This window comes from Culex quinquefasciatus, chromosome 3, assembly GCF_015732765.1.
Source record: "Culex quinquefasciatus strain JHB chromosome 3, VPISU_Cqui_1.0_pri_paternal, whole genome shotgun sequence".
Classification (NCBI taxonomy): Eukaryota; Metazoa; Arthropoda; class Insecta; order Diptera; family Culicidae; genus Culex; species Culex quinquefasciatus.
Genome location: NC_051863.1, coordinates 120,184,457 through 120,209,646, shown reverse-complemented (window position 1 = coordinate 120,209,646; position 25,190 = coordinate 120,184,457). Strand labels below are relative to the sequence as shown.

Below are 25,190 nucleotides of genomic sequence, written 5' to 3'. Positions count from 1 at the left end.
GTGTGTGTGCAGGACGACGACGACGACGAGTTCGCTCCTTCTACCCCCGAAGAACGACGACGGCAGGATTAATTGGCTTTGTGTAGAGTTTGGCTCGCTCACACTCACTCACTCACTCTTCTTACTCACTCACACACGTGGTGCGGTTTGTGTGTGTGTGCGCGCGAATGTGCTCGCGCGCGCGGTTTTTCCCTACTCGCGAACAATTTTTGAAAAGGGGAAGGTAGTGTGGGGCGGTTGTGGGGTGGAGGAAAAGTCTTTTGGGCTTTTGTGAAGAGGAGTGAGGGCAAAATGATTGAGAGAAGGGAGGAGTGCGCGACGGTTTGCTGGAATTCACGTCTGAAGGCGAATATTTCATTTTCGTGTTTTTTGATTAAATTTTATGGATGAAAAGGATTTTTTAGGAGGGTTTAATAAATCATGCGCGCCCAAAGTCGCTCGCCGGTGGTGGCTGAGGTTTTTGTTGTGGAGTGGCGAGGGCTATCTATTTTGGACAACAGGAAAATGAATGGACTTACGGTGCTGTTGACGTTTTGGACAGTGATTTTCTGACATAATTTGTTGGTTGTGAAACTTACCTGGAAAGAGAGAAAGGAAATTGATTAGTTTTTTTTTAAACAAAAGTCATAAATATTTGTAAAAAAAACGTAAGAAAGAATCAACTGTCATAATAATTATTACTTGTTTCAGTTGATAACTCTTTTAACACAAAAAAGAGTAAATAATAAAATTACAAACTTCCTCACTGTTTTTGCCTGTGTTTGTGATCACCCATTCTTTTTTTTTGATTCCGATTGTTAACTTTTTGTGATGAGAATTTGTGCAGAAATTGAATATATTTCCATTAGTTGTGTGTGTGTATGTGTGTGTGTGTGCAACCAACCAAACGGGACCACGCGGTCGCTTCTTACAAATTGAGTTGTTTCCATGTATTTTTTTAGATCTACATTCTATACATGCAAATAACTCGCATAGGCATTTGGAAGGTGTTAGCTCTGCCGAGCTTCGGTGACCCATTTCTACGCTGGCTAGCCGAGCGCGAGGTCCCTCAGCTTTTATCGACAAGCCCCGCCCTGAAGAACGTTTGCACCAATCGGGTTCAAACGTTATTTAGAACTTCCGAACCCTTGTCAAATGGACAAGGACCCAGCGCGTATATAGTTTGATAGTAACAGTATTCCTAATTCCAGACGTCGCTCACCAAGCCGTGATGGCCTAGTGGTTAGCATTTTTGCTTACCAATCCAAAGGACGGAGGATCGAACCCCGACTCGGGCGACTTTGATTTTTCGTTCATGTTCAGAGTTTCAAGATTAATATTTCCTATACTTTCTCGTTGGGAGCAGATGGGAATCGAACCCAGGACCATTCGCTTAGAAAGCGAACACCGTAACCAGTCAGCCACGGCCGCTCCTTTGAATATATTTCCATTAGTTGACCCAAAAATCACTCTTTGATTCTCTGAAATTTAAGATGACATTTGTTTTACATAACTTGTTGAGATATGATAATTTTCAATTTGCTGATTGTCCACGCTCCAGACAGAAAAGTTTTTGTGGTCCTAAAGCCTTGCGTAAATGTTTATGTACAACGGTAAAAAACACGATTTAAAACTATTTCTGCTTTTTTTTATTTTAATGACAAAAAATAAATAAATTTACAAGACAAATTTTTTTCGATAGATTAACTGTGGTCCCCTTGGAACGAGCTGTCAAGTAGAAACATTTCTGTCAAGCAGGGCCACGAAGTTAGTTTTAAAAATTTGATTTAAAATCCATTTTAAATCCCTTGCGGTCCTACAAAGGGTCATTGTACTTAGAAAATAAGCTTTATCATTATGAGCAATAATATCACAAATTTAAGCTTAATTTTATACCCAATTGGGTCCTAAAATGAAGCTTAGATTGCTGATATTATTGTTTACAGCGATAAAGCTTATTTTTTTTTTTTGAGTACAATGACCCTTTGTACGACCACAAAAAGTTTAAAATGGATTTTTAAATCAATTTCAAAAATTAACCTCGTGGTCCTTCTTGACAGAAAAGCTCCTACTTGACAGCTCGTTTCAAGGGGACCATAGTTGATCCATCGAAAACATGTTGTCTTGTCAAAAAATTTTTTTTTACAATGAAAAAAAGTGATCAGAAATGGTTTTTATTCGTGTTTTTTTTTACTGTTGTACATAAAAAATTTACATAGGGCTTTAGTACCCAATTGTTCCAAAAGAAATTGCAGGAACAGAATTCAAAAAAAAAAAAAAATCTGAAGGATTAAAAAGAATTTCAATAGAGATTTAAAAAAAAAGATCCAAAAGAGAGTCAAAAGAGATTCACAAAAGATTCAAAAGATTCAAAAGAGATTCAAAAGAGATTAAAAAGAGAGTTATTCGAGAGTTAATAGAGAATAAAAAAATCAAAAGAGATTCAAAGGCGATTCAAAAGATATTGTAAATAGATTAAAAACGATACTTAATGTACCTATAGGTTGTTGGAGCCTTCCTCGCATATTTTTATCAAAATATCTGAGATCCGGCCTCCGGTTTATTAAAAAAAAACTTAAGTACTTATAGCTATTGATAGGGTTGTCAGATCTTCAATCTTCTGGGCTTGTTGGAAAGGTCTTTTGATTAACTATCCAACGATGGGTCGCATGGCCGATCCGGACAACTTTTTCATCTAAATATTTGAGATCCGGTCTCAAAAAAGTGTATAAATAACACTAAAGTGCTCATAACTTTCGATGGGGTTGTCAGATCCTCAAAATTTTGAGCATAACTTTTAAATCGGTTCAGCCAGTCTGGAGATAATCGTGTACATATTTTTCGGTGCACGGACTTACAGACATAAACACGCACAGACATTTGTCCAGAATTTGATTCTGAGTCGATAGGTATACGCGAAGGTGGGTCTACGAGGTCAAATAAAGAAGTTTATTTTTCGAGTGATTTTATAGCCTTTCCTTATTGAGGTGAGGAAGGCAAAAAGATTCAAAATAGATTCAAAAGAGATTCAGAAGAGATTCAAAAGAAATTCAAAAGAGATTCAAAAGAGATTCAAAAAAGATTCAAAAGAGATTCAAAAGAGATTCAAAAGAGATTCAAAAGAGATTCAAAAGAGATTCAAAAGAGATTCAAAAGAGATTCAAAAGAGATTCAAAAGAGATTCAAAAGAGATTCAAAAGAGATTCAAAAGAGATTCAAAAGAGATTCAAAATAGATTCAAAAGAGATTCAAAAGAGATTCAAAAGAGATTCAAAAGAGATTCAAAAGAGATTCAAAAGAGATTCAAAAGAGATTCAAAAGAGATTCAAAAGAGATTCAAAAGAGATTCAAAAGAGATTCAAAAGGGATTCAAAAGAGATTCAAAATAGATTCAAAATAGATTCAAAAGAGATTCAAAAGAGATTCAAAAGAGATTCAAAAGAGATTCAAAAGAGATTCAAAAGAGATTCAAAAGAGATTCAAAAGAGATTCAAAAGAGATTCAAAAGAGATTCAAAAGAGATCCAAAAGAGATTCAAAAGAGATTCAAAAGAGATTCAGAAGAGATTCAAAAGAGATTCAAAAGGGATTCAAAAAAGATTCTAAAGAGATTCAAAAGAGGATTAATTCAAGAAAGTTATAAAAGAGATTCAAAAATTATTCAAAAGAGATTTCAGATTTAAATGAGATTGATAAGTGATTCAGAAAACATTTCAAAAGACGTGTAATTCAGTTTTAACCGAGATTCGAACAATTTAGCTCCTAAGAAATATTTAGGCCCTTTTGTATGTTAGAGATTCTAAAGACTTCATGACTTCCAATTTCATCAACTAACCCTTTCGAAGAGTTATTCTTCCGACTCTCTTCTCAACTTTCAAGTTCATTCTCACTCAACCCTGACCTACTTCAAAAACTCCTCAAAAGTGCCCGAAAAAAAGCGATAATCCCCTTCATTAATTAAACCCCTCTAATTGGTTCCGAGGTCAAGGTTTCCGGAGGATCAAAAACTTTCCCGGAAACTTTTCACCGTCCCGGAAAAACGTCTTCTCACGCAAACACCCCCTTCCGGTGGCGGCGGCGGCGACTTTTCCAAGTGAAATAAAAAAACTGTGTCGAGAAAGTAAACGCGAAAAAAAATTAACCCAAACAATTACCCCTTTCCGCTGCGGCCTAGACATCGCAGTTCGAAAGGTTCTTTTCTTTTAATTCTTGCGCCCACGAGGGTTGAGGGAGGTAGGCGCGGATGTTCCGGGAAATTTGAGACCGTGTCGGGGAAAAGTTGATTCGATAAAAAAAGCAACGCGACGAGGTGCGAAAAAGAACCTCTCACCAAACACTTGCCGGTTTTGCCTTTCAGATGCTGGGACGGGCGAAAAAAAACCTTCTGTTTACATTTGTCGGATGAAGAAAAAAAGGAGTTTCGAAGGATCCTCGGACGGAGGGCGGAGAAACGACCCAAGGCCTTCGTCAATTCCAAAGAACGAGGAGCTCCGTATTGTTTTCTTCCCCCTATTAACACCTCCTCCGCGCCAGCAGCATCCGAGCGCTACTTCTGCCCGGCAGGACTTCCCAGAACGATACGGTACGATATTTGTGTAGGTATTCGACTTCTCAGATTTCTTCGCCGGAGCGGTCACCGGAGGTGGGAGGAGAGGCGCCGGGAAAACTTTTACTACGACCGGCAAGAAGACGACGACGATTCTGCAAGGATTCCTGCTTCTGCTTGCTGGGAAAGCCGGACTCGTGCCGTTCCGACAAAATTTCATTCAGCTTTTTTTCTTCTACTTATACATTTCTAAAAGGATAACCATTTGGCAACAACAGGAGTCGGTCGGTAATGGCGCAGGGGGACGATGAAAAAAAGGAACCCTCCGTCGTCGGGAAAAACGGTCCCGTTGGGTGAGGGAAGAAAGAGCTTTGATTTCCCTTTGAACTTTCCTTTTCATTGCCAACTCGTAGAGTCCGGCGGCGGCGGCGTCGTCGTCGTCTACCGTGTCGTCTGGACGACCTGCAAACGACCAGCAGAAGACCTGGGGGACACAAGAAGGATATCACACCCGCCGTTACGGTTTTGTTTTGACTGGTTGTTGAGAGAGAGAGAGAATCAGAGGAAATAAAAGTTTGCGTCCGGAAGAGGAAGAAAGCTGGGCTATTTACTTTTCAATGTCATTGACATTGGCGATGTCCACGCCGGCCCCCTTTCCTGGAAACCGGACGAGGGTTCACGCCGGTAGATTGGTCGTAACTTGGGTGCGGGATATAAAAATTATGAAGATGTTTGTCAGAGAGCCGACGGGGTCAACTCTGGGAGCTGACCTTCTGTTGGATGACGATATTCCAAGCTTCTTTTGGTGCTTTGGATACTATTCGTAGTTAAAAAAATAAACTTTGATACTTTTAGCATATTATATCATTCAATGGCGATCCAAGAACCGCACAACATCTCTTCCCCATTAAGGTAATAAAAAGCAAGAATCGAAATGGGGTTCCGACGGTAGTCGTCCGTCTAGTCGATTTTAATGTCTTTGCATTTCCCCCTTTTCACCGAACGGTCATAAAATCCGACGTGGAGCGACCGGAAAGAGTCTTTCCTTTGGTTTCCTCGGAAAGATCATCTGTTCGGACTACCTCCACTCCCCTCAACTTTTCGTGGAAAGGTCGACCACTTTCTATGTAAAGAATCCCGGCAAACGGTTACGACCGAAACTTTTTATAGCATTTTTGACCTATCCCTACTTTTGCGGGGAGAAGTTTTTCCCGCTGCAGCTCAAGATGACCTCCAGGAAACGGTCAACCGAAGAAGCAGGATGTCCCGTGCAGTATTCTAAACAGTCTGCACAACTTTTAGCATCTGCTGTCATTGGAAACTTATAGTAATGTTTTCGCTAGCGACGTACCCCTCGGTTTGGCGTGGTGAGTATAGAAATTCACCACCTCAGCTGAGCAGCAGAGCTGTCAAAAGTTTGTTGTTGTGGTTTAATGTCGGTTGTTGTTGATTGCGGTAGAATCTAATGTTTGCAGTGCAAGAAGTGTCTACAAATTTAAAGTTTTGTTGATGTCAAAGACCTACAAACTCTTGAAGTTTTCGAACGGTTATCATTGGCGGCGTACGTGAGAACAATGCATGGAGGAGAAGGTTGAACCACGAGCTAACGCACCTCTACGGCAAGCCAAGTTTTCGGAAAAGTTATGAATCGTAAACTGTGGTTGTAGCGATGGAACTTAAAAAGAACAATTTTCATTTATAAATATCCAGTGCAACCTGCGTAGTAAGCGGAACACTAAATGCAACCCGAAATTCCGAAAGATTCTGTCTATCATCAGCGTTATCCCGTTTCAAACCCACTATTGGCCGCATAATGTGCGTAATCAATATCGGAACTCAAAGCGATTCCAGCCAAAACAACCGCCGCGCAGCGAAAACCGGAAAAGTCATAATAACTGACATTTCGTAATTGTGTTTATGACCGTCATTCGTCGTCCAAAGGCCAACTTGCACGCAAGCCTGCTGCAGCGACTCCGCAACAATGTGGCCAAGATCGCTGGTGTCAAGAGCCCTGGCCGCTTAATTGGTACCATTCTCCCGTGAGCGTGTACCGCCCCATCCCATTATTGTTGATTGCTTTCGGCCCGCAGTCCCGGGGCTCAGCTAGTCCTTTGCCGATCAATCGGTTCAAGGTCTCGGAGAAGAAAGAAATCCCTGCAGGGGCCTCGCCGGAGACTGCAGACGGGGCTTGCAAAAACTGCTGCACACAATGGACTGGGGCATGTTATTATTATCATTAAACATGCTTTCATTCTACGTTGCGCCGAGAAGGTTGGTTGTATGAATAATGATTCATTCGTTCGGTGTAATTTAATTAAAACACTGACGGGTTGGATTGTTGGTGGAGGCTGGATACATTGTTGAGGATCTGTTAGAGTGGTGCTGCTTTGTCTATCTCCAGCAGGAGCGCTTCTTCCCGGGTTTTTGTACCAACAGCTGTTGCCCAGACCTCGCGTGAAGAGTGTCCAACTGTTACGCTCCCAGCGACGAAGTCGCTATAGAAAAGGATTACGCCGACGACAACGGCGCGCGCTGTAAACAGATGAGCAATTCTCTACCAAAACCGGAAATGGATTTTATTTGTATTTTTTGATTTGGCTCAAACTTTGTGGGGGCCTTCCCTATGACCAAAGAAGCCATTTTGCATCATTAGTTTGTCCATATAAATTTCCATACAAATTTGGCAGCTGTTCATACAAAAATGGTACGTATATATTCGAAAATCTGTAACTTTTGAAGGAATTTTTGATCAATTTGGTGTCTTCGGCAAAGTTGTAGGTATTGTTAAGGACTATTTAGAAAAAATAGGTACACGGAAAAAAATTTCCAGATTTTTTTATTAACTTTTTTTTCACAAAAACTCAAATTCCCAAAATACGTATTTTTTGATTTTCGAGATTTTTTGATATGTTTTAGAGGACAAAAATCCGCAACTTTTGAGCTATAGAGAAACATGGTCAAAAAATCTGTCGCCGAGTTATGATTTTTTGAAAAACTGGTGATTTTTGGAAAAAAATCGAAATTTCATACATAAAATTTTTTTGACCTCATTTTTTTTATGCAAAATTGAATTTGCAATTGAAAATTACTTTACAGATTTTTCGATAAAGGGCCCCGTTTTCAAGATATAGCCACCGAAAGTTTGATTTCAGCGAAATATTTGCAGTTTTTCAATTTTTAAAAATAGTGACCATGACTGACCATTTCTAAAAATATTTTTTTTTATAGGTTCAGAAAATTTGCTATAAAATTGTCTAAGAGACATTGAAGATTGGACCTCTGGTTGCTGAGATACAGCGGCTTAAAGAAAAAGAAACACGAAAATTGAAGTTTTCTAAGTCTCACCCAAACAGCCCACCATTTTCTAATGACGATATTTCAGCAATTAATGGTCCGATTTTCAATGTTAATACATGAAACATTAGTGAAATTTTCCGATCTTTTCGAAAAAAATATTTTGAAAAAAAATAAATCAATACTAGCATTTTTAATGGACATAATATTCAATGTTTGGCCCTTTTAGAATGTTAGTCTTGATTTAATTTTTTTCAAAATATTTTTTTCGAAAAGATCGGAAAATTTCACGAATGTTTCATGTATTAACATTGAAAATCGGACCATTAATTGCTGAGATATCGTCATTAGAAAATGGTGGGCTGTTTGGGTGAGACTTAGAAAACTTAAATTTTCGTGTTTCTTCTTTAAGCCGCTGTATCTCAGCAACCAGAGGTCCAATCTTCAATGTCTCTTAGACAATTTTATAGCAAATTTTCTGAACTGTTCAAAAAATATTTTTAGAAATGGTTACTCATGGTCACTATTTTTAAAATTGAAAACTGCAAATATTTCGCTGAAATCAAACTTTCGGTGGCTATATCTTGAAAACGGAGCCCTTTATCGAAAAATCTGTAAAGTAATTTTCGATTGCAAATTCAATTTTGCATAAAAATGAGGTCAAAAATTTTATGTATGAAATTTCGATTTTTCCAAAAATCACCAGTTTTTCAAAAATCATAACTCGGCGGCAGATTTTGACCATGTTTCTCTATAGCTCAAAAGTTGCGGATTTTGTCCCTAAAACATATCAAAAATCTCGAAAATCAAAAAATACGTATTTTGGGAATTTGAGTTTTTGTGAAAAAAAAGTTAATAAAAAAATCTGGAATTTTTTTTTTCCGTGTACCTATTTTTTTCTAAATAGTCCTTAACAATACCTACAACTTTGTCGAAGACACCAAATTGATCAAAAAATTCCTTCAAAAGTTACAGATTTTCGAATATATACGTACCATTTTTGTATGAACAGCTGCCAAATTTGTATGGAAATTTATATGGACAAACTAATGATGCAAAATGGCTTCTTTGGTCATAGGGAAGGCCCCCACAAAGTTTGAGCCAAATCAAAAAATACAAAAAATAAAAATGGTCGAAATCGGCCGGTTTTGTAGAGAATTGCTCAGATGCAGCTGTCAACCCGGTGTAGAAGAAGTAACACGGAGAAAAAAAAATCTGTTTAGTTTACTACAAATGCGCATACATATAGCATTTCTGATAGCTTTTTTGCTTCAGCCGAGCCAGCGTGGGAAAAAGCACACCAGAGAACGTCGTCGTCGTCGTTTGTCCTGTCACGAGATTCCGTAACAAACCCGTTCCGTACCGGTGGCGGTCGCAGCGGCAAGGGGTAGCAACAAGCATGGCAATTCGCCCACCAGATTGCAGAAAAGTGCAACAGCAAATGAAAGAGAAAGTTTCCTGCCCCGTTTGCTGCCGACGACGACCTGCAGTCGAGCTGCTGGAGAAGCTCGTCGACGACGGATTCTCGTCTTTGTCTGGAAGATGCAGCGCGTTTATTGCGAGTTGTTTTTTTTACGAACACCCCAATCAACTCACATGAACCAGTTTGGTGGAGCAGGTTTTGCGATGAGCGTCGTCGTTTGGCAGACCTTTGCGGGTTTCACGAAGCGCCCGGAGCTGCTCAGGAGTTGAACTTTATTGCGACGACGAGCAAACTTAATCCGGATTAGCTGATTGGAGCAGATTCGTTACCGTTTAACGGGTGAGGTTATGTCCCACCAAGTCTCGACTTCAGAACCCGGTTAATTGTCGCGCACTCAGACACGGAAAGTGGGCCACTCCCGGCTAGCCCCAACTGGACGTGGCCGTATTTATTTATTTTTATTTGTGCAATATACATACATATAAAAATAAATAGCTTCGTTTGGACACACGAGATGGGGCCAGACGGAATTTTTCGGGGAGGTCTGTGGTCAAGCCAAACAATGCAATAACCCGGCGGTGGGAAAAATGAGAACTCGCTCGCACACACACGTAAATGTTGACGTTTCGGAGCGTTTGTTCTGTGTCTACCACGTGGTGGCCGTGGTCTGAACCCATGTTCAGGGAGTTCAGCACATAGTGCTGGAGAATCTGGGTCAGCTGCGATAATGAACGAATTTCCCTTTCGTTTCACGACAGTTGAATCCGCTCGGGGAGGGATGTTTGTGCACAAATACAAACACACACACACACACACAGCGCGTTACAACCGAGTGTTGCTATTTATCATATATCGGGTGAGGATCAAGCTGATGATGGTATTTATTTTAAGTACCATACAATTATGTGTCCAGCGTGCGACATCACTCCGGCTGTAATCTCAGCATCGTTGACAGAGACGTGTTGAGACAAGATGGGGGGGGGGGGGATGCAATGGGGGAGGACAGGCAGCATACTAATGAGAATGAGGTAGAGTTGAACTGTTTATGCTACCGGTGGTGGGGACATGTCCAACGGCGCGAAGGTCTACCGGTTTGTGGTGTGTGGGAAAAACGCCTTGGCTGCAGTTTGTTTTTTTTTCAGTTTTAATCGTGAGGATGTTGATTTTTGCAATTTGCGTCCTTTTCTGGGTTGGGATGCAATTTAAAGCTCGAGTTCAAATCCACTGACTGTCAAAATCGTTCATTTTGAAAGCAATCTTGTTTGACACGTGGACACACCTGCAAGTTGTGACTCTGTTTTGACAACTCCATGCTTCTTCCTCGGAAAATAATCTGGTAAATTTGAGTGTCTGGCGCTGGCGGACGTTTGTCGTGCAGTTCAGACACACTTGGCACACTTATCCTAGACAAGTTTTGCGTAACGCCAGATGAATCTGGCGAAAATCGGGCGAAAGTTCTGCCAGCTGTCTGGCACAAAAATCAACCGGTTCAATCGGTTGAACCGTGCACGACCGGTTTGTGTCATATTCGCCAGAAATCATGGCAGAAATCTGGGGTAAATCTGGGGGAAATTCTGCCAGATGGCTGGCGCAAGCCCCCAGACGAACGCCAGAATTGTGTCCGCCATTTCCGACCCGGTCGGAAAAAAATCTGATAAATTTGAGTGTCTGGCGCAGGCGGACGTTTGTCGTGCAGTTCAGACACACTTGGCACATTTCTTTTAGCCAGGTTTTGCGTGACGCCCGACGAATCTGGCGAAAATCTGGCGGGATAACTCACAGCTGTCTGGCACAAAAACCAATCGGTTCAATCGGTTGAACCGTGCACGACCGGTTTGTTGCATATTCGCCAGAATTCTGGCAACATTCTTGGGCCAGTCGGGGGGGAAATCTGCCAGACGTCTTGCGCAGCTAAGTGCAGCGCCCAAGACAAAACGTCTGCCAGGCGCCCCCCTTTTCCGTCTGGGGACCGGGTACTGTATCCAGCGAGAAAAATCAAGCCGAAATGGATGCTTTTTGAACATTCGTCCTCCAACTCAATTCAACTCAACGAATCATTTTTGTGGTAAACATTAGGCAGTAGGCCTGGCCTTTTTGATGTTTATGAAGTTTCTTTGCTTTGTAACTCATTGAAACACTACAAATGATTAAATATTGTCAAGAAGAACTATTGGCGTCATCTGACCTTACGCATTTTACAGGGTAACCTCTTTTTATGCGGAGGCGTTACGATTTCTGTTGCGTCGATTTTTTTGAAACCATAAAACATTTTTGCAAGCTTTTGAATGCAATTTGTAGATCTGCACCAGACCTACAAATACAAATTGCTTTATAAAAGTTGCAAAAATGCAGCGTCGTTCCAGGAAAAACCTACAAATTAAAAAACGTAACGCCTTCACGTGAAAAGATATTCCTCTGAATAACAGTATAAAACGTTTTAAGCGTTACTCGTTGGTTTTCTCCGATTTCTTGAATCTGTCAAAACATTTTTTGATTATTTTCAAACAGTATATTAGTTTTGATTCACAGATTGCATAAAAAAGTGAAGTGATTTTGAGAAATCTACGAAACCAAAATGTAGCGCCTCCCCGTTAAATGTTCATTTTGTCCCAAAAATCTTCTATTTTTTCAACTCAGTCAGGAAATACACATTGCCCACTCAAATCAAGCACGATCCAGTTCAACATGGGCGGAGGAGGAGGGGCGGTCAGTTCAAAACACTCTGACTGCAACTGCAACTCATGCGGAACGCATCCCACGTTCCGCGCCCACCAAATTCGCACGTACGCAGTCAAAACATAAATAAAATATCCAATGAAATTATATAACGCGTGCATCACGTTTTTTTTTGCTGTGGTGGCCAGAACCGATAATTTTAGGGGTTGACGGGGGAGGAGAGTTGGTGCGCGCAACAGCTCGTGATGATCGATTTCGGGGCTGAAACTGAATGAAGTTCTGTCCGGTCACGAGCAGTGTTGCCATCAGCGGAGAGGAAGAGCGTCATAATTGTTGCGCATTCCGGTGCAATTGAGTGGAGTCAATTGGGGGAAATAAGTGGGAAATTGAGAGGAATTGTTGCCAATTGTAAAATCATGAACTTTTGTTGATGAAATCATGAAAGTTTCAATTAGTCATGAGTTCATGATTTCGTGAATGATCTGTAATCTGGATTGTCAAACCATCAAAACATTAGATCAATCAATCAGATTTTTGTGTTGATAAGTTGCGTTACGATTACTTTACAAAAATCCGATTGTTGGTGCGTTACGCTTTTTGTCTCGCCGATTTCTCTAAAAAAGTTCAATAGTTTTGAAACATTTGCTAAGAAATTCGTTCATCGTGTTGCAATCTACAAGCTGTTTGATAAGGATTTTAATAATTTTGTTTTGTTTTAAGGATATCGGCGAAATTCGAAGCGTAACGCCTGACAGATTTTAGTTACTGTATATTACTCAAATGTATCAAATTATTGACGAGACATCACAGTCAAATGCTCCCGCGGTCCTCCGAGTTGCATTTCAAATGTGCACCCTCTGATGGACAGCATGGGATGGGGTTGGTCAGCCCGGAACTCCCGACCAGGCCAATACAGTGTGTGGTCGCGCGCGAAATTATTTCGATCACACACACCACCGGTTCTGAATCGATGGGTGACCGCCCCCTCGGTACCCCCTGCTGGAGTTTGTGTATTCCCGTGAATATATGTGCCATACGTGTGGAGTCCGTCGATGAGTACGCGCATTGGTTAGTTGTGAATGAAAATGAATTAAATGCAGGGCAGAACGCCACCACCCGCTCGCATCCCCTCTGGGGACCATATCGGGGACCCTCGGTGCGTAACGGCGGCGATGCATCAGGTTATGCAATATGCATTGCTCGCAGGAATTGGGGATTCGAAAGCGAGAGTTTCGACGGATTGCCGCGCGGGGCAAAAAATGTGCATCCGATTGTACTACGCGCGCGTACATGTCTGGACGGGGCCCGATATATGGGCCACGCCACATATCTGTGGCCGGCCAGCTCTCGCGGAGTTTGGGGAAGTGCACAATTTAAAATATTTACTATATGTTTAAATTAGGCCTGTCTGGCGCGACGAACCGATACCGGTGTACATATGGAATCAACCTTGAACGAGAGGGAGAGGTAACCGGCTGTTGCTGGAAATGGGACTGCCGTTCGATACGGTTGACTGGACTGGGATGGTCGTAAATTGGGACTTTTAAAGGTGATAGAGTTGAGGCTGGAATTTTTGTTCACGGTGTTGAACGTCTACGGACTCATTCTGTTATCAATTTTAATGGAGTGACTTAAAACAGCACAAAAAAAGTATGCAAATCACCTCGTTGAACCGCATTTCCCCACATTAATTAGCGAATCCAAAGCCAACACTTCCCTGGCTTCCCAATTAAGCTCGCGTGCCAAAAATCCATAAACCACATTCCCGAGCTAGGCTAATCCGACGAATGAATCTCCTCTGTTCGCAAGCAAACACCCCCCCCCCATATCTTCAACGCCACAAATCACCTTGCAAGCTGCCTTTTTTTTTGCTTATTTTTCTTTATTTTCCTAGCAGATAACCCGTATCCCAATCACATACTCACAAGAAAGTAGGGAAAATTTGCAATTTAAATTGTTTTCCAACCCCTGGTCCCTCCTCTGCGTCTCATTGAATCTGGTGCCGATGCAATCCCCAATAGCTGCATCGTGCGCTGCACTTATCGGAAGATTTTCATCGTCTTTGCTAGGGGGTTTCTGGCCGCCGCCCTCCCAAAGCTCATCCTCCCGAGCTGCGAACGCCCACAGTTTGGGTTTCTCTAGTCGGGGGTGCACTTGGAATCTTGAGAAGATTGATTTTTAAAAGATGCACTGAAATAAAGGTTGAAAAACTTCGAAAGAACATCTTTCTTGTTTAGTTTTAAGAGTGGTTTGTGTCTTGGAAAACGCCCTCAAGAATAATAATTAGGCGCCTTTGAAGAAGCCTCAAGAACATATTTTCAGCGCCCCTAAAATAGATTTGTGCATTGGGAAACTTGGTCCAAAAATTTGGGTTAGCACCCTTAAAGAAATTTTGTATTAAAGCGCCCTCAAGAAAAAATGTTAAGCTTGTGGGTTCCGAAACGCCCTTCTTAAAAAAGATTTCTAAGCGCTCTCAAAGATGGTTTGTGTTTTGGGAAACGCCCTTGAGAAAAACATTTTAGCACCCTTAAGAAAGGTTTATATGTTTGAAACTAACCGCCCTTATACCAAAATGTTCAGTGCCCTTAAAAAAATGTTTGTCATTATAAGCGCCCCCCTGGCTACGGGCCTGGCGGTTTGTGTTGCGAAACGTCAGTTTCGAGAAAAATCTTTAAGCGCTCTCAAAGAAGGTTTGTGTTTTGTGAAACGCCCTTAAAAAAACTTCAACTAGTTCAACTTAAGAAAAACTTATTAGCGCCCTTGGGCACCATCCACAAATGACATAGTTTTTTTAGGATTTCGACGCCCCTCCTCCTTGTAGCATTTTTTTCTTATGCTACATATTTTATCATCATGTCATTTTACATGGATCATCCCAAACCCCTGAATACCCGTTGCCTCCTCTCTTAAATGCTATGTCATTTGTGGATGGTGCCTTAAAAAAAGATTGTGTAGCAATCGTAAAAAAATCTTTGAAATTTTCCGAAACGCCCTCATATAAAAAGTAAAAAAAAAAAACCAGTGACCTTCGAAAAAAAAGATAAGGTCTAATGGAGCATTTCCATTCGAGCAGTTTTTTTTTATCTTTTAAGCGCCCTTGCAGACGCCCTCAACTTAAATTTTGCTGTTATTTTTAAGCCTAAGCGCCCTCGGTGATGAAAACGCATTATTTTAGGAAAACTGATCATGTAGAATGTTTATCTTATTTGAAATTTCCAAACACCATATTCTTGAATTTTACTCTGTAAACGCCCTCTCAAAGTTATCCATTTCTAAACGCCCCTGAAGACTATTTTTGTAAGAAGTGTCTAATTTTTCAGGACTCAGGACTTCAGGATTGCATTTCTGTTGCACCTGTAACCTTGACATCCCTCCGAAAAAGATCATTTCCTAACCTCAAAACGCCACCACCGTGACTCCCGGTGCGCCGGTGTTCCACCCCAAAGACCTTCGCAACGAGGGGTTTCAAATTTCGCGTGACTAAGACCGTCTCGGAGAGATTTCATCTCAGCGGCAATGCCAATGCACTTTCCAAGCGGTGCAGCTGCAACGACAAACGCCGTCGGAACAGGTTTTTTTCCTAGCCCGCAAGTTATTTAGAACGAACGGTACTTTTACTACGGCCCGCACAGTCATTCCCACATGAATCCACCTACTTTGCACGACTTCGAGTCTTCTTGCCAGTAAGTAGGCTGTGAGAAATTTTTCGTGCGCCACCATTTTGAAGATTCCGGCGGCGGCGCGGCGCGCCGAGAAAAACTCCCAGGTTACTGTGTCATTTGGTTATGTTCTGCCGTAGACTCGGAGTTCCGCAGGGTAGCGTTTCACTTTCTATCGGGGGGTGTCTCACCATGCTGCGCACGGAAGTACTTGTACAAACCGGGAAAAGGAACGTCGTCGTCATCGCCGACGGTGGGAAGGACTTTTCCTTTCGTTTAATTCCGGACGGAGACGGAGTCGACGGAACTTGGTACCGGCAATGACGGAAAACTGTTGCCTCGTCCGGAATTCTTTTGCTTGATGGTTGCAAAAGCAGCTGAAGGGGAGAAAAAGTGTATGACTTTTCCGGTTTCATTTTCATTATCATCTGGAAAGTGGATGAGGTGCGGCAACGGACCTGGGTCCGGGGTTTACTTATGTACTTGCGGGATTTTTACTCCTCTCCGCAGTCCAATTTGGACTACACGGAGGACCACTATTGTTTCAGTCGGCCAATGAGCGGCACTGGAGAGGAGCTGGTGCCCGAGCAAACGGAAAAGTTTTTCGTTGAGAATTTTTTGTTCGCCCAAGAACCAAGTTCTGGAGCGGACAAAAAATGCAAAGTTACAATAGACAGCGAGAGCGGGTGGGATGATTATTCCGGTTCCTGACGGAGCAACCCCGGAATTATACACCGCTCTGGTTACAGTCAATTAGGTGAATGTCAGGCCACTGCAGCGGAAACGGGAGTTGGTCACGCCGAGGGAATCCGCGTGCCAACAAGTTGTTGGCTAGTTTTGGGCTGGCTGGCTACGTGTTTGCAGGTTTGGTGGTTATTTAATTAGCCGCTTTCGGGCTGTAATCCAATTACGGAATCCGCCGTTCTAGGGGGAAGGTTGTCAATTGAGTTGAGCTGTCAAAAAGTGTTGATGAAAATAAGTAGTGACGCACCCTTTGAAAAATACACTCTTAGTGGATAGTCCCTCGTCAAACGTCACTTGGATTTGTTTACATTTGCTAATTTGGTTTTTGTTCCAACAAAGTTTGATCGACACTCACAATTTGAACGCGTTCAAATTAGTTTACGTAGTTCAGAATCTTGCCAGATTGTCAAATATAGATAAAAAAAAGTGGTAGTGTTGCACCCCTCGTCAAACGCCAGTTTCCTTTGTTTACGTTTTATAGGTGTCGTTAGATTAAAATTTAGCAGAATCAACAGTTCATGCTGTGAAAAACACCGAAGTTGTAACCCAAAATTCTACCCACCATCGATTCACATCAGCTGTGGTGCCCTATTCGCCGTGGCTTAGTGTGAAATTCAAAGCCAAGTACAACAGGCCCCTGTGCAAACCGGCAAAGCAGCTCAAGAGTCAATCCACCACGACGCTGCCACCTGTTGGCGGCACGTGTTACGGCAACACCTTACCGCGCGGAAATAACAAGCCATCGGCAACCCGAACCTACTACAACCATCTGTGTCGTAGCCGGTTGACGTCGGTTGAAGAGTGCTCAACGTAAAACCCTTCTTCCCCGATGGTAGCGCCACCTCCGCCGAGTTAAGATCCAAACGAAATTCATTCACAAAAAAGTTTGCGCCCCCCCCCCTCCTCACGCCACCGGGAGGGTGCGGGTGTGTTCCTCTTGAGAACGTAAAATAAGAAGAAGCACCGCGGCGGCTCCCGTGAGTTTTTATGCGTCGTCGTTACTCATCCGTCCACACAACCGGCAGCGCCCCCCAAAGGGAGAGACCAACCGGCAGCAACATTGTATACAAAACACACAGCCAGCAAGGCAACACCGCGTCATGTGAGTATCATCATCTCATCTCTCGTTGAAGATCTTGTTGCGGCGGCAAACCCAGACCTGCTGCCGCAGAGTCTCCTGGCGCGGAGGCGTCATATGAATCAATTCCCTTCAACGGCTCTGCGTGGTTCACACGCGAAGAACCGTCGTCGTCGTCGTCGTCGGGAAGAACCGCACGCTGAGGTCTCTTGCTTGCTCACGTGCCAGCATTTTTGGGGACTGCCTCGGGTTTGGGGAGTTCCCCCGAATCTACACGCGCGCGCCCGTGCTTATAAACATACACACGGCATGAGTGAGAAGTGGATATAAAGCGATATTTGATATCTTTTGGGAGGTTCGGGGGAGGGCTGGAGAGGTGCTCCCAGCGTCGTTCTGGAATGATGACGACGGTCGGGTGTTGGCACGCCAAAGAATGAGGAAGTTGTATCGTCTGCCGACTGCCGTGGGACGTCTGGTAGATGCGCTCCCGATGGTGGAGTCTCTTAAGAGTCCGAAAAATGAGTCTCTCAACGCGAGAAATCCCGTCGGCTTTACGGCAAACATCTGTTACGAAATTGAAAACGTCATTTATTGATGTTCTGAAGGTTCGCCGGCTTCTCCAAACCATTTGACATTTGCTTACCTTCAGCAGTATTACTTTATGCGTGGTCAACGGAACAATGCATTCAACGTTAGAGATAAGGTAAGCGGTAGCTGTCAAACACAGGAACGTTTGACAGTTGCTTACCTTTATCAGAACGTGCTTAGAATGTTTAGGACGCTTAAGAGCCACCTACCGCGAGTTTCCAAAAGGCCAGAAGGACAACTCATTTTGGACAGAAAGTATGAGGCACCGAAACATCAGGGCAGGTACGAGTTTGTTATGATTCACTTTTGTTGAATCTTGAACGGGTCGGATGATTTCAAACGATTCAATAGGTCTTCAACTGCGATTAAAGATTCTACAGTTTCACTTTCATCACAATTTATGAGCGAAAGTTTGCTAGTATCGATGAATGCCAAACCAATTGAAGAATTGATCTCGAAAGAAAGCTACAATCCCCTCTTCCTTCCTGGAAAGGGTTTAAAAAATTCATACCCATAAACGAGTGAACTTCTCGACCGACCCTCACTGCTCGGTGAAGTGGAGCGTAGAACGATATCCTTAAGCTGCTCGTCTTCCACAGCAAGAAAAACACGACATCAGACGGAGCCAGGCAAAAGCCGGCAGACGTTTCCGGAAGTATCGTAGGACCAGCAATCCTATCATATCGTCATCACAAACACACACCCACCTTAACTCCTAGAAAAAGAACCCGGTGGTGGAGAAGGAAGCGGTATCATTGGCAGTCTGACGACCTTTCTCGGGTGTCGTCGCAACAAAAAAAAAGAAAGGACGACAAAGTCGTTACGGGGAAGAGGCTGCCTTCGGTATCCTTCGCCACTCAGCTCATCGTAATGATGCTAACTGATGCCGAGAAGAGAGTGTAGCATTTTACGGGCAGATACGGTTTTTATGTGTTTTTGCTCGGGCAGAGTTGGAAAGAATTTTCCCTACCCCGGGAGGTGCGGGGAGTCGGGGAAGACGACGACGTCTGTGGTTTGACTTTAATTCCGATACTTTTTCCCAGACTTTCTCCCAGACGCTCTGTTCAGGCTGGATGACAACAGAGCCGATGATGCCGGCAAGTCTGGCAAGTCTCGGGGAATCCCCCGCAGACAGACGATAGACGCAGGGTTGACATTGGGTTCTACCGTCGACTTCTTTACGGACGGGCGCGAGGCGCGCCCGGAATGGGTTCTTCGTTGATCATGTGTTTTGACGGCGGTTCGAAGAATGGGATGGGACTTCTCCTAGCAGCCGCCGACGGGTTGGGCTGGGAAAAAGTTATTGTTGAGGCAGATCCAGTCTACACCGTCGTCGTCGTAGCGTAAACATATAAAACGCCGGCCGTAACCCTCGAAGTCGTGGGGTCTAGGCGCGATTGAGAAGTTTTCAATTCCCTTCGGGGGCCGGCGGCCCCCGTCTTTACGGGTCGCCTACAATGACCGTCTCCAACGTAGAGGTTCAAGAATGGAGGCAGGTACCGAACAACGGCAGAAAACAGATATTGATATTAGTGAGAAGAAGAGAGTTTCCTTACCCCGCCACCGCGTCCTCGTCCGCGGCCACGCTTTCCGTCCCGGATCGGGTTCCCGTTGGCGTCGTACGTCACGACCTAGATTTTGGGAGAAGAAAAAGTGAAGAAAGGGGTTTTGAAGGTGGGATTGATTTTTTCGACTGCGAAGGTTGATTTCTAAGAAAGATCTACTTGTTGCACAACTCACACACCAGCTATGACTACGAGGTGTCTAAGGGGGATTACTGGGAAAGGGATTTCTGGAGTTAGACTGTACTCTATGAATATTTATGTCAGAAAATATAATTTTGACATGAAAAACTACAGATAAATGTACAAAAAAAATAATAGGTTTAATCTGCTAAGTTTACCCCAAATATTCCTGAAATCGTTTTTTTCAATTCACTCTACCCGGAAAAATCCAATGGATTTAATGACCCTACACGGAGAAAAAAGAGTTCCCAAAATCGTGAACAAGCGTTCATGAAAATGGGAACCACGAACAAAGTGTTCATATCCCATGGTACGATTTCCAAAAACGGACCATGGGATTTGAACACTTTGTTCGTGGTTCCCATTTTCATGAACGCTTGTTCACGGTTTTGGGAACTATTTTTTCTCCGTGTAACAGAAGAAGAATATATCTCGGATTAGTTTTCAAAAAGCCGTAAGAGCCATTGGTAAACGAAGTTTTTTTTGCATCGGTATTCGACCTACTTACGAAAAACCAATATCAAAAATGCTCGAGATTGTTCATCTACACGTCCTTCAAGTGCCCCATATACTTGAAATAAATGAAATTTTGTTTCATTTTCGAGAAAAACGAAAATTAGTGTCAGAGGTCACAGTGGCTCTTACGGCTTTTTGAAAACTCACCCGAGATATGTTAAAAATACTGAAAAATTGTTTGAGGAAGGTTTAATGTGTTGGAGATAACGACATTCATTTGGCCCAAATATTCCTAAATAAGTATTTTTAGTGAAATGCCGTTTATATAGCAATAATGATCAATTTTCTACAAAATCGGCAAATTTTTACCGTTTTTATTTTTTTGTATTTTTTTTTATTCTGCTCAACCTTTGTGGGAGCCTTCGTTATCATCAAAGAAGCCATTTCGTGTTATTGGTCCACCCATACAAATCTCAATACAATTTTGGCTGTTGTTCATACAAAAATGGTACGTATATATTAAAAAATCTGTAATTTTTCAGGGATTTTTTTTTATTGATTTGGTGTTGGGCAAAGTTGTAGCAATCTGAACCGGAACTACGAAAAAATGAAACTTTGTAGACATGTTATCCTACGCTTATATAAGCCATTTTTGTGTATATGGAGCCAGTTTCACTCGATAATGACTTTTGAGAAGGGCGTAAGTGTTTTAAATATTTTTGTATTTAGTAATTTAGCCATTGCTTCGTATCAAAAAGTGGTCAAAGACAAACTTGTAGGAAATTTGACGGGCTTTCCGAAAAAGATACTGAAACAAAAAAACACTCCACTTTTATGAAAATTTTTGATTTTGAAGTTTAAAAGTTAAATTTGAAGGTGAGCCCACGATTTTTTTTCGTTCAATTTTTTTGTGAAAATAGCCTAAGATGTTACAAAAAGACTCAAGAAAAATACAGGATTGAGCAACTCTCCCAAAAAATACAAAAATCATTTACTGAAACTGTTTTTTTTCTCAAAAGTGCTCCAAACATCAAAATTTGCTAAAACCGATAGTGGGTATCGATTCTGCAGACAATTTTATTGACGACCTCGAGCACAAATTTACATTTTCTCTTAATAGAACTTTTTATTGTGCAAGTTAAGAGCATTTGAAGGATTAACAAATGTGAAGATTTTTGCAATTGATTATTCAAAAATTAATAGTAAACCGATCGAAAATTGTATTTTTTTTATACATTCCTTACACAATACATCCCAGAAATCACAGCAAAATCTCAAAATTTTAATAAAAATGTTTTCATGGTTTTCTAAAATTTTATCCTATTTCATGATTAAAAATTGTATTCAAAAACTGACCGTTTTGCATCTCTCAGCAAATCTTGGCCTAAAATCGTTCACCATTCAAAAATATCTTGCTTATCTCATGTTGTATTTTCCTTTTAGTCCAAGTTTATCGCATTCCCACCCCGTCAATCTCTCTCCCTCCTCCCCAAAGTGCACATTCAAACCCTTCTTTTGTTATTTGTGTGTGTCTGCGTTCGGCGCGTTCACTCTCCTCAAATTCACCTCCCCCTCCCCGTTCTGCAGTTTGAGATAAATTAAATTTATTTAGCATATAAATTAATCTTGATTTAATATTTACAATAAACCATTGGCGATAGCAGCGAGCGCGAGCTCGCCCCAGAAATGCGCGAAATACGACAAGCAAGAAACGCTCGGCGCGCAAATTTGCAATCTCAAGAGATAAATTTTCCCTCCGTGCACCCTCCCACCCTTCGTTTGCGAGCGCGGACGCGTCGTTATCAAGGAGCAAGAAAAGAGCTTTTCGCGGAGGCCACGTGATGGAAGGGAGGGGCAGCGTTGAGGGGAGGCAAAATCGATAAAAACGTAAAACACAACGTGCCGCGAGGAAGGAAAATGTGTGTGTGTGTGCTTTCGAGAGAGCTTTTTCGATTTTCCAAAGCCTTCTGTGACTGGCAGCGCGAATAGAAGGGGGAGGGGGGGGGTCTCGTGATGGAACTTCCGCCATTTTAAGAGGGACGCGCGGTGCGTGTTTTTGTGTGGCCTCCTCTGATGCATGTGAAGCAATTTCGTTGTGGAATTTTGTTGTAAGGGGAGGGAGGGACGTCACTCTTGCGCTGGGTCTGTCGTTTTTGGGATGGACACGTGGAGCAGAAATACGCCAATTCTGGAAACTGGACGCGGATTTCAAACAAGATGGCCGATGTAGGAAGACAATGCCGGGTTCATGAATACGTAAATCAATCAAATTCTTTGAAAACATCATGAACATCATGTTATAAAAATAGTGATTTAGCTACCTCAATTGCGGACTTCAAATTAAAAGTAACTGCAGTTTAAATCTCAATACATTCGAGATTCCGAAAAGCACTTTTCAATTACGGACTTCAATCAACTGGTAAGTGTAGTCTTCAGTGAGTACGTCGAATTTGTATGCAGTTTGAATTAGGTAAGTACATGTTAGTAGTGCAAGCAGTTTGGATCACGTAAGTACAAGTGATTCTGTCAATTCTGTCAACCCAGTCAATTCTGTCAAGATTTGCCTCGAGGTTAAGAGTTATTCATTGAATTGAAAACGATTCAAGCGAATCTCTCGCTATCATAGATGTAAGAATAGTAGATTTTATGTTATAGAATTGTAAATGTTTGCGATTTTCCGAAAATTTCCATTATTATATTCAGAGCTTTTTTGTAAAGATTACAGATTAGTGCAAAATAACTGTTGTTTATTGTAGATTTAATTTACTCTCTCAAATTAAATCAATTCATCCCCTTGAAATTGTCACTCATGCGGGTAAAGTTTTACGACCCCCTCCCTTCAATCCAAATTCAAAAAGCTATTTTTAGCGACGTCACCGTAACCTACCCCGTCGTCGAAATCGGGAAATTGCTTCATAAACATTTGCGACCATCGTCAGTCGCATCCCGACGGCGGCGCCGACATTCGAATGTTAGACTGATTTTTACGGCCGGCCACCATCTTTCAGGACAGGTTTCTTTTTTTATGAAGTCATAATACGTTCAGGGTGTGCGAAAAAATGAATCAAATTTCGATACGTTGCATTTTAAATTTGGAGGAGGAAGGGTCCGTTTCGAGGAATCTGGCGGGCACGGCCAGTTGTAACGATTGGTTGGAGCGCGTAAAATCAATTTTAGTGCCAAGTTTGAGGCGTAAAAGTCACAATCGTTTGCAGGGATCGGGCGGAAATTGAATGAAACGAGAGACGATTGAACAAGTGGTTTGCGAATTATGGTGTTACGTGATCTAATTTGATGTGAAGGGGTGATTCAAGGATGTTTGACTAAATGACTTCAGAAAAAAATTCTTCCTACAGGATTTTAAAATACTCAAAATAAATTGTACTTGTAAACCCTGATGAAGTTCAGAGCTCAAGATGGAAACGTTGGAAAGAATTCGTTAATCTGTTTGTACTATGAAATTTATTTTCGAAAAAACTTATTCAAATGAGTCTACAACAAGTATGTTTTTTTCGACGTTTCGAAAAAAACTGTAAGTCTTCTTCAGCATTTCGAATTGCTCATAATAGACTTTACTTAGAATCTCTAAAGTTGTTCAGAGTTCAAGATAAAAACGTTGGACTTTTTATAAAATTACTAATTGATTTGAGTTCCGTAAACTGGGGTCAATCGGGACTTACGGGGCGAATTGGGACAGCAGTTTTAACCATGTTGGAGCACAATATTTGGATTTTTCTTTTTGGTTTCGGTTAGAACAGACTCAGGTCAACAAAATGTGTACATCCATTTTCAAATTTAAAAGCTTTAAGTGCTCTAAAAACTGCTGTCCCTATTCAGACTGTAGTCCCGATTCACCCCAGATTACGGTTCTACTTTTAAAACATTTACAATCTACTTCTACAAACAAACAACAAATCTACAAAAAAGAATCAAAGTGTTCTGCTTACCGCTCCATTGGCATCAGTGGTAGCTCCTGCTGCTGCATTGCCGTTTTCAGCATCCTTTTTCTGTAAAGAGTTAGAAAATTTGAATAATTTTATGTTTTTAAAATGTTTAATACATTAAATTTATGACAGACAATTATGATAAAAAAAATACAAACAAACTTAAGTTAAAAAATAATTATAAAATCAAACTCACCTTCGACGTTCGTCCCTTGCCGCGACCTCGTCGCGATTCCGGCTTCAACAGTTGCCCGTCGGGTCCGTACAAGATCTGCAATGGGAAATGAAACATTGCACGCAAGCTGTTAGTTTTTGAGTGTACCATGGGGCGGCGCTAGGCCGCCAGCCTGAGGTGGTTTGTGTCTACGCTAGTAAGAGTGAAAAGTTGAGATAGAATGGAAACAGAGCCACGAGGAGAGCTTTTGAGTTGATGAAATTTGTGTTGGTCGGTAAGTTGTGAGCTTTTCTAGCGATGGAATTGTTATCCAAAGCTGAAACAATTCACGCAAGCTTGAATCGTTTCACCGCTAGTGGCCGCTTGGTGTCGCCATCAGTTCCGTTTGCTCGGGAGAGCGGCTTCCGACAAATGTTTCGCGCCAAATGTGCTCTCCCAACGTGCACGCACATTTACCGGGGCCCATAAATCAGGACAGCTGTTCACGTCCGTTGCGGGTCGTCGATCCTTTCTCACCGGGTTTCGGGTCCCGGCAGGCAGGCGGGGAGGATGGCAGAGCTAATGATTTTGAATGATTTTTTTTTCGGGTTTCTCGAGCCATTCGCTTTGGGCTTTATGCATTCTCGAGAGCGCATGAAAAACCACACGAGCAGATGTGATTTTCGGGTGGGTTTCTTCTTTTACGGCGTTGTTCTCGGATCCGGTCCCGGGTTATTGCTTTACTTTGTTGCATCACTCTTCGGAGAGTTTGTGATTGGATTCGAGCCAGTAGCAGCAAGTTGCCGAAGGATTTGTCACATGGCAGGATATGATGTGTGCACATTTTCTGAGGTTTATGGAAGATTTATGGGCAGCGGATGTTTGGATTAATGCGCTCTGATTTT

At 42.1% G+C, this 25,190-nt stretch overlaps 1 protein-coding gene across 1 annotated transcript in view; it reads right to left on the bottom strand.

The window, feature by feature from the left end:
- The window catches only part of LOC6042336 (DNA N6-methyl adenine demethylase), a 211,754-nt gene that overhangs the window by 116,501 nt on the left and 70,063 nt on the right, over positions 1–25,190 (bottom strand). Inside the window, exons 4-6 of the mRNA XM_038263793.1 lie at positions 24,328–24,402; positions 24,135–24,194; positions 19,543–19,617 (exon numbers count right to left, since the gene is read on the bottom strand). Coding sequence (XP_038119721.1) covers positions 19,543–19,617; positions 24,135–24,194; positions 24,328–24,402 — 210 coding nt within the window. The remainder of the gene's footprint in view (positions 1–19,542; positions 19,618–24,134; positions 24,195–24,327; positions 24,403–25,190) is intronic.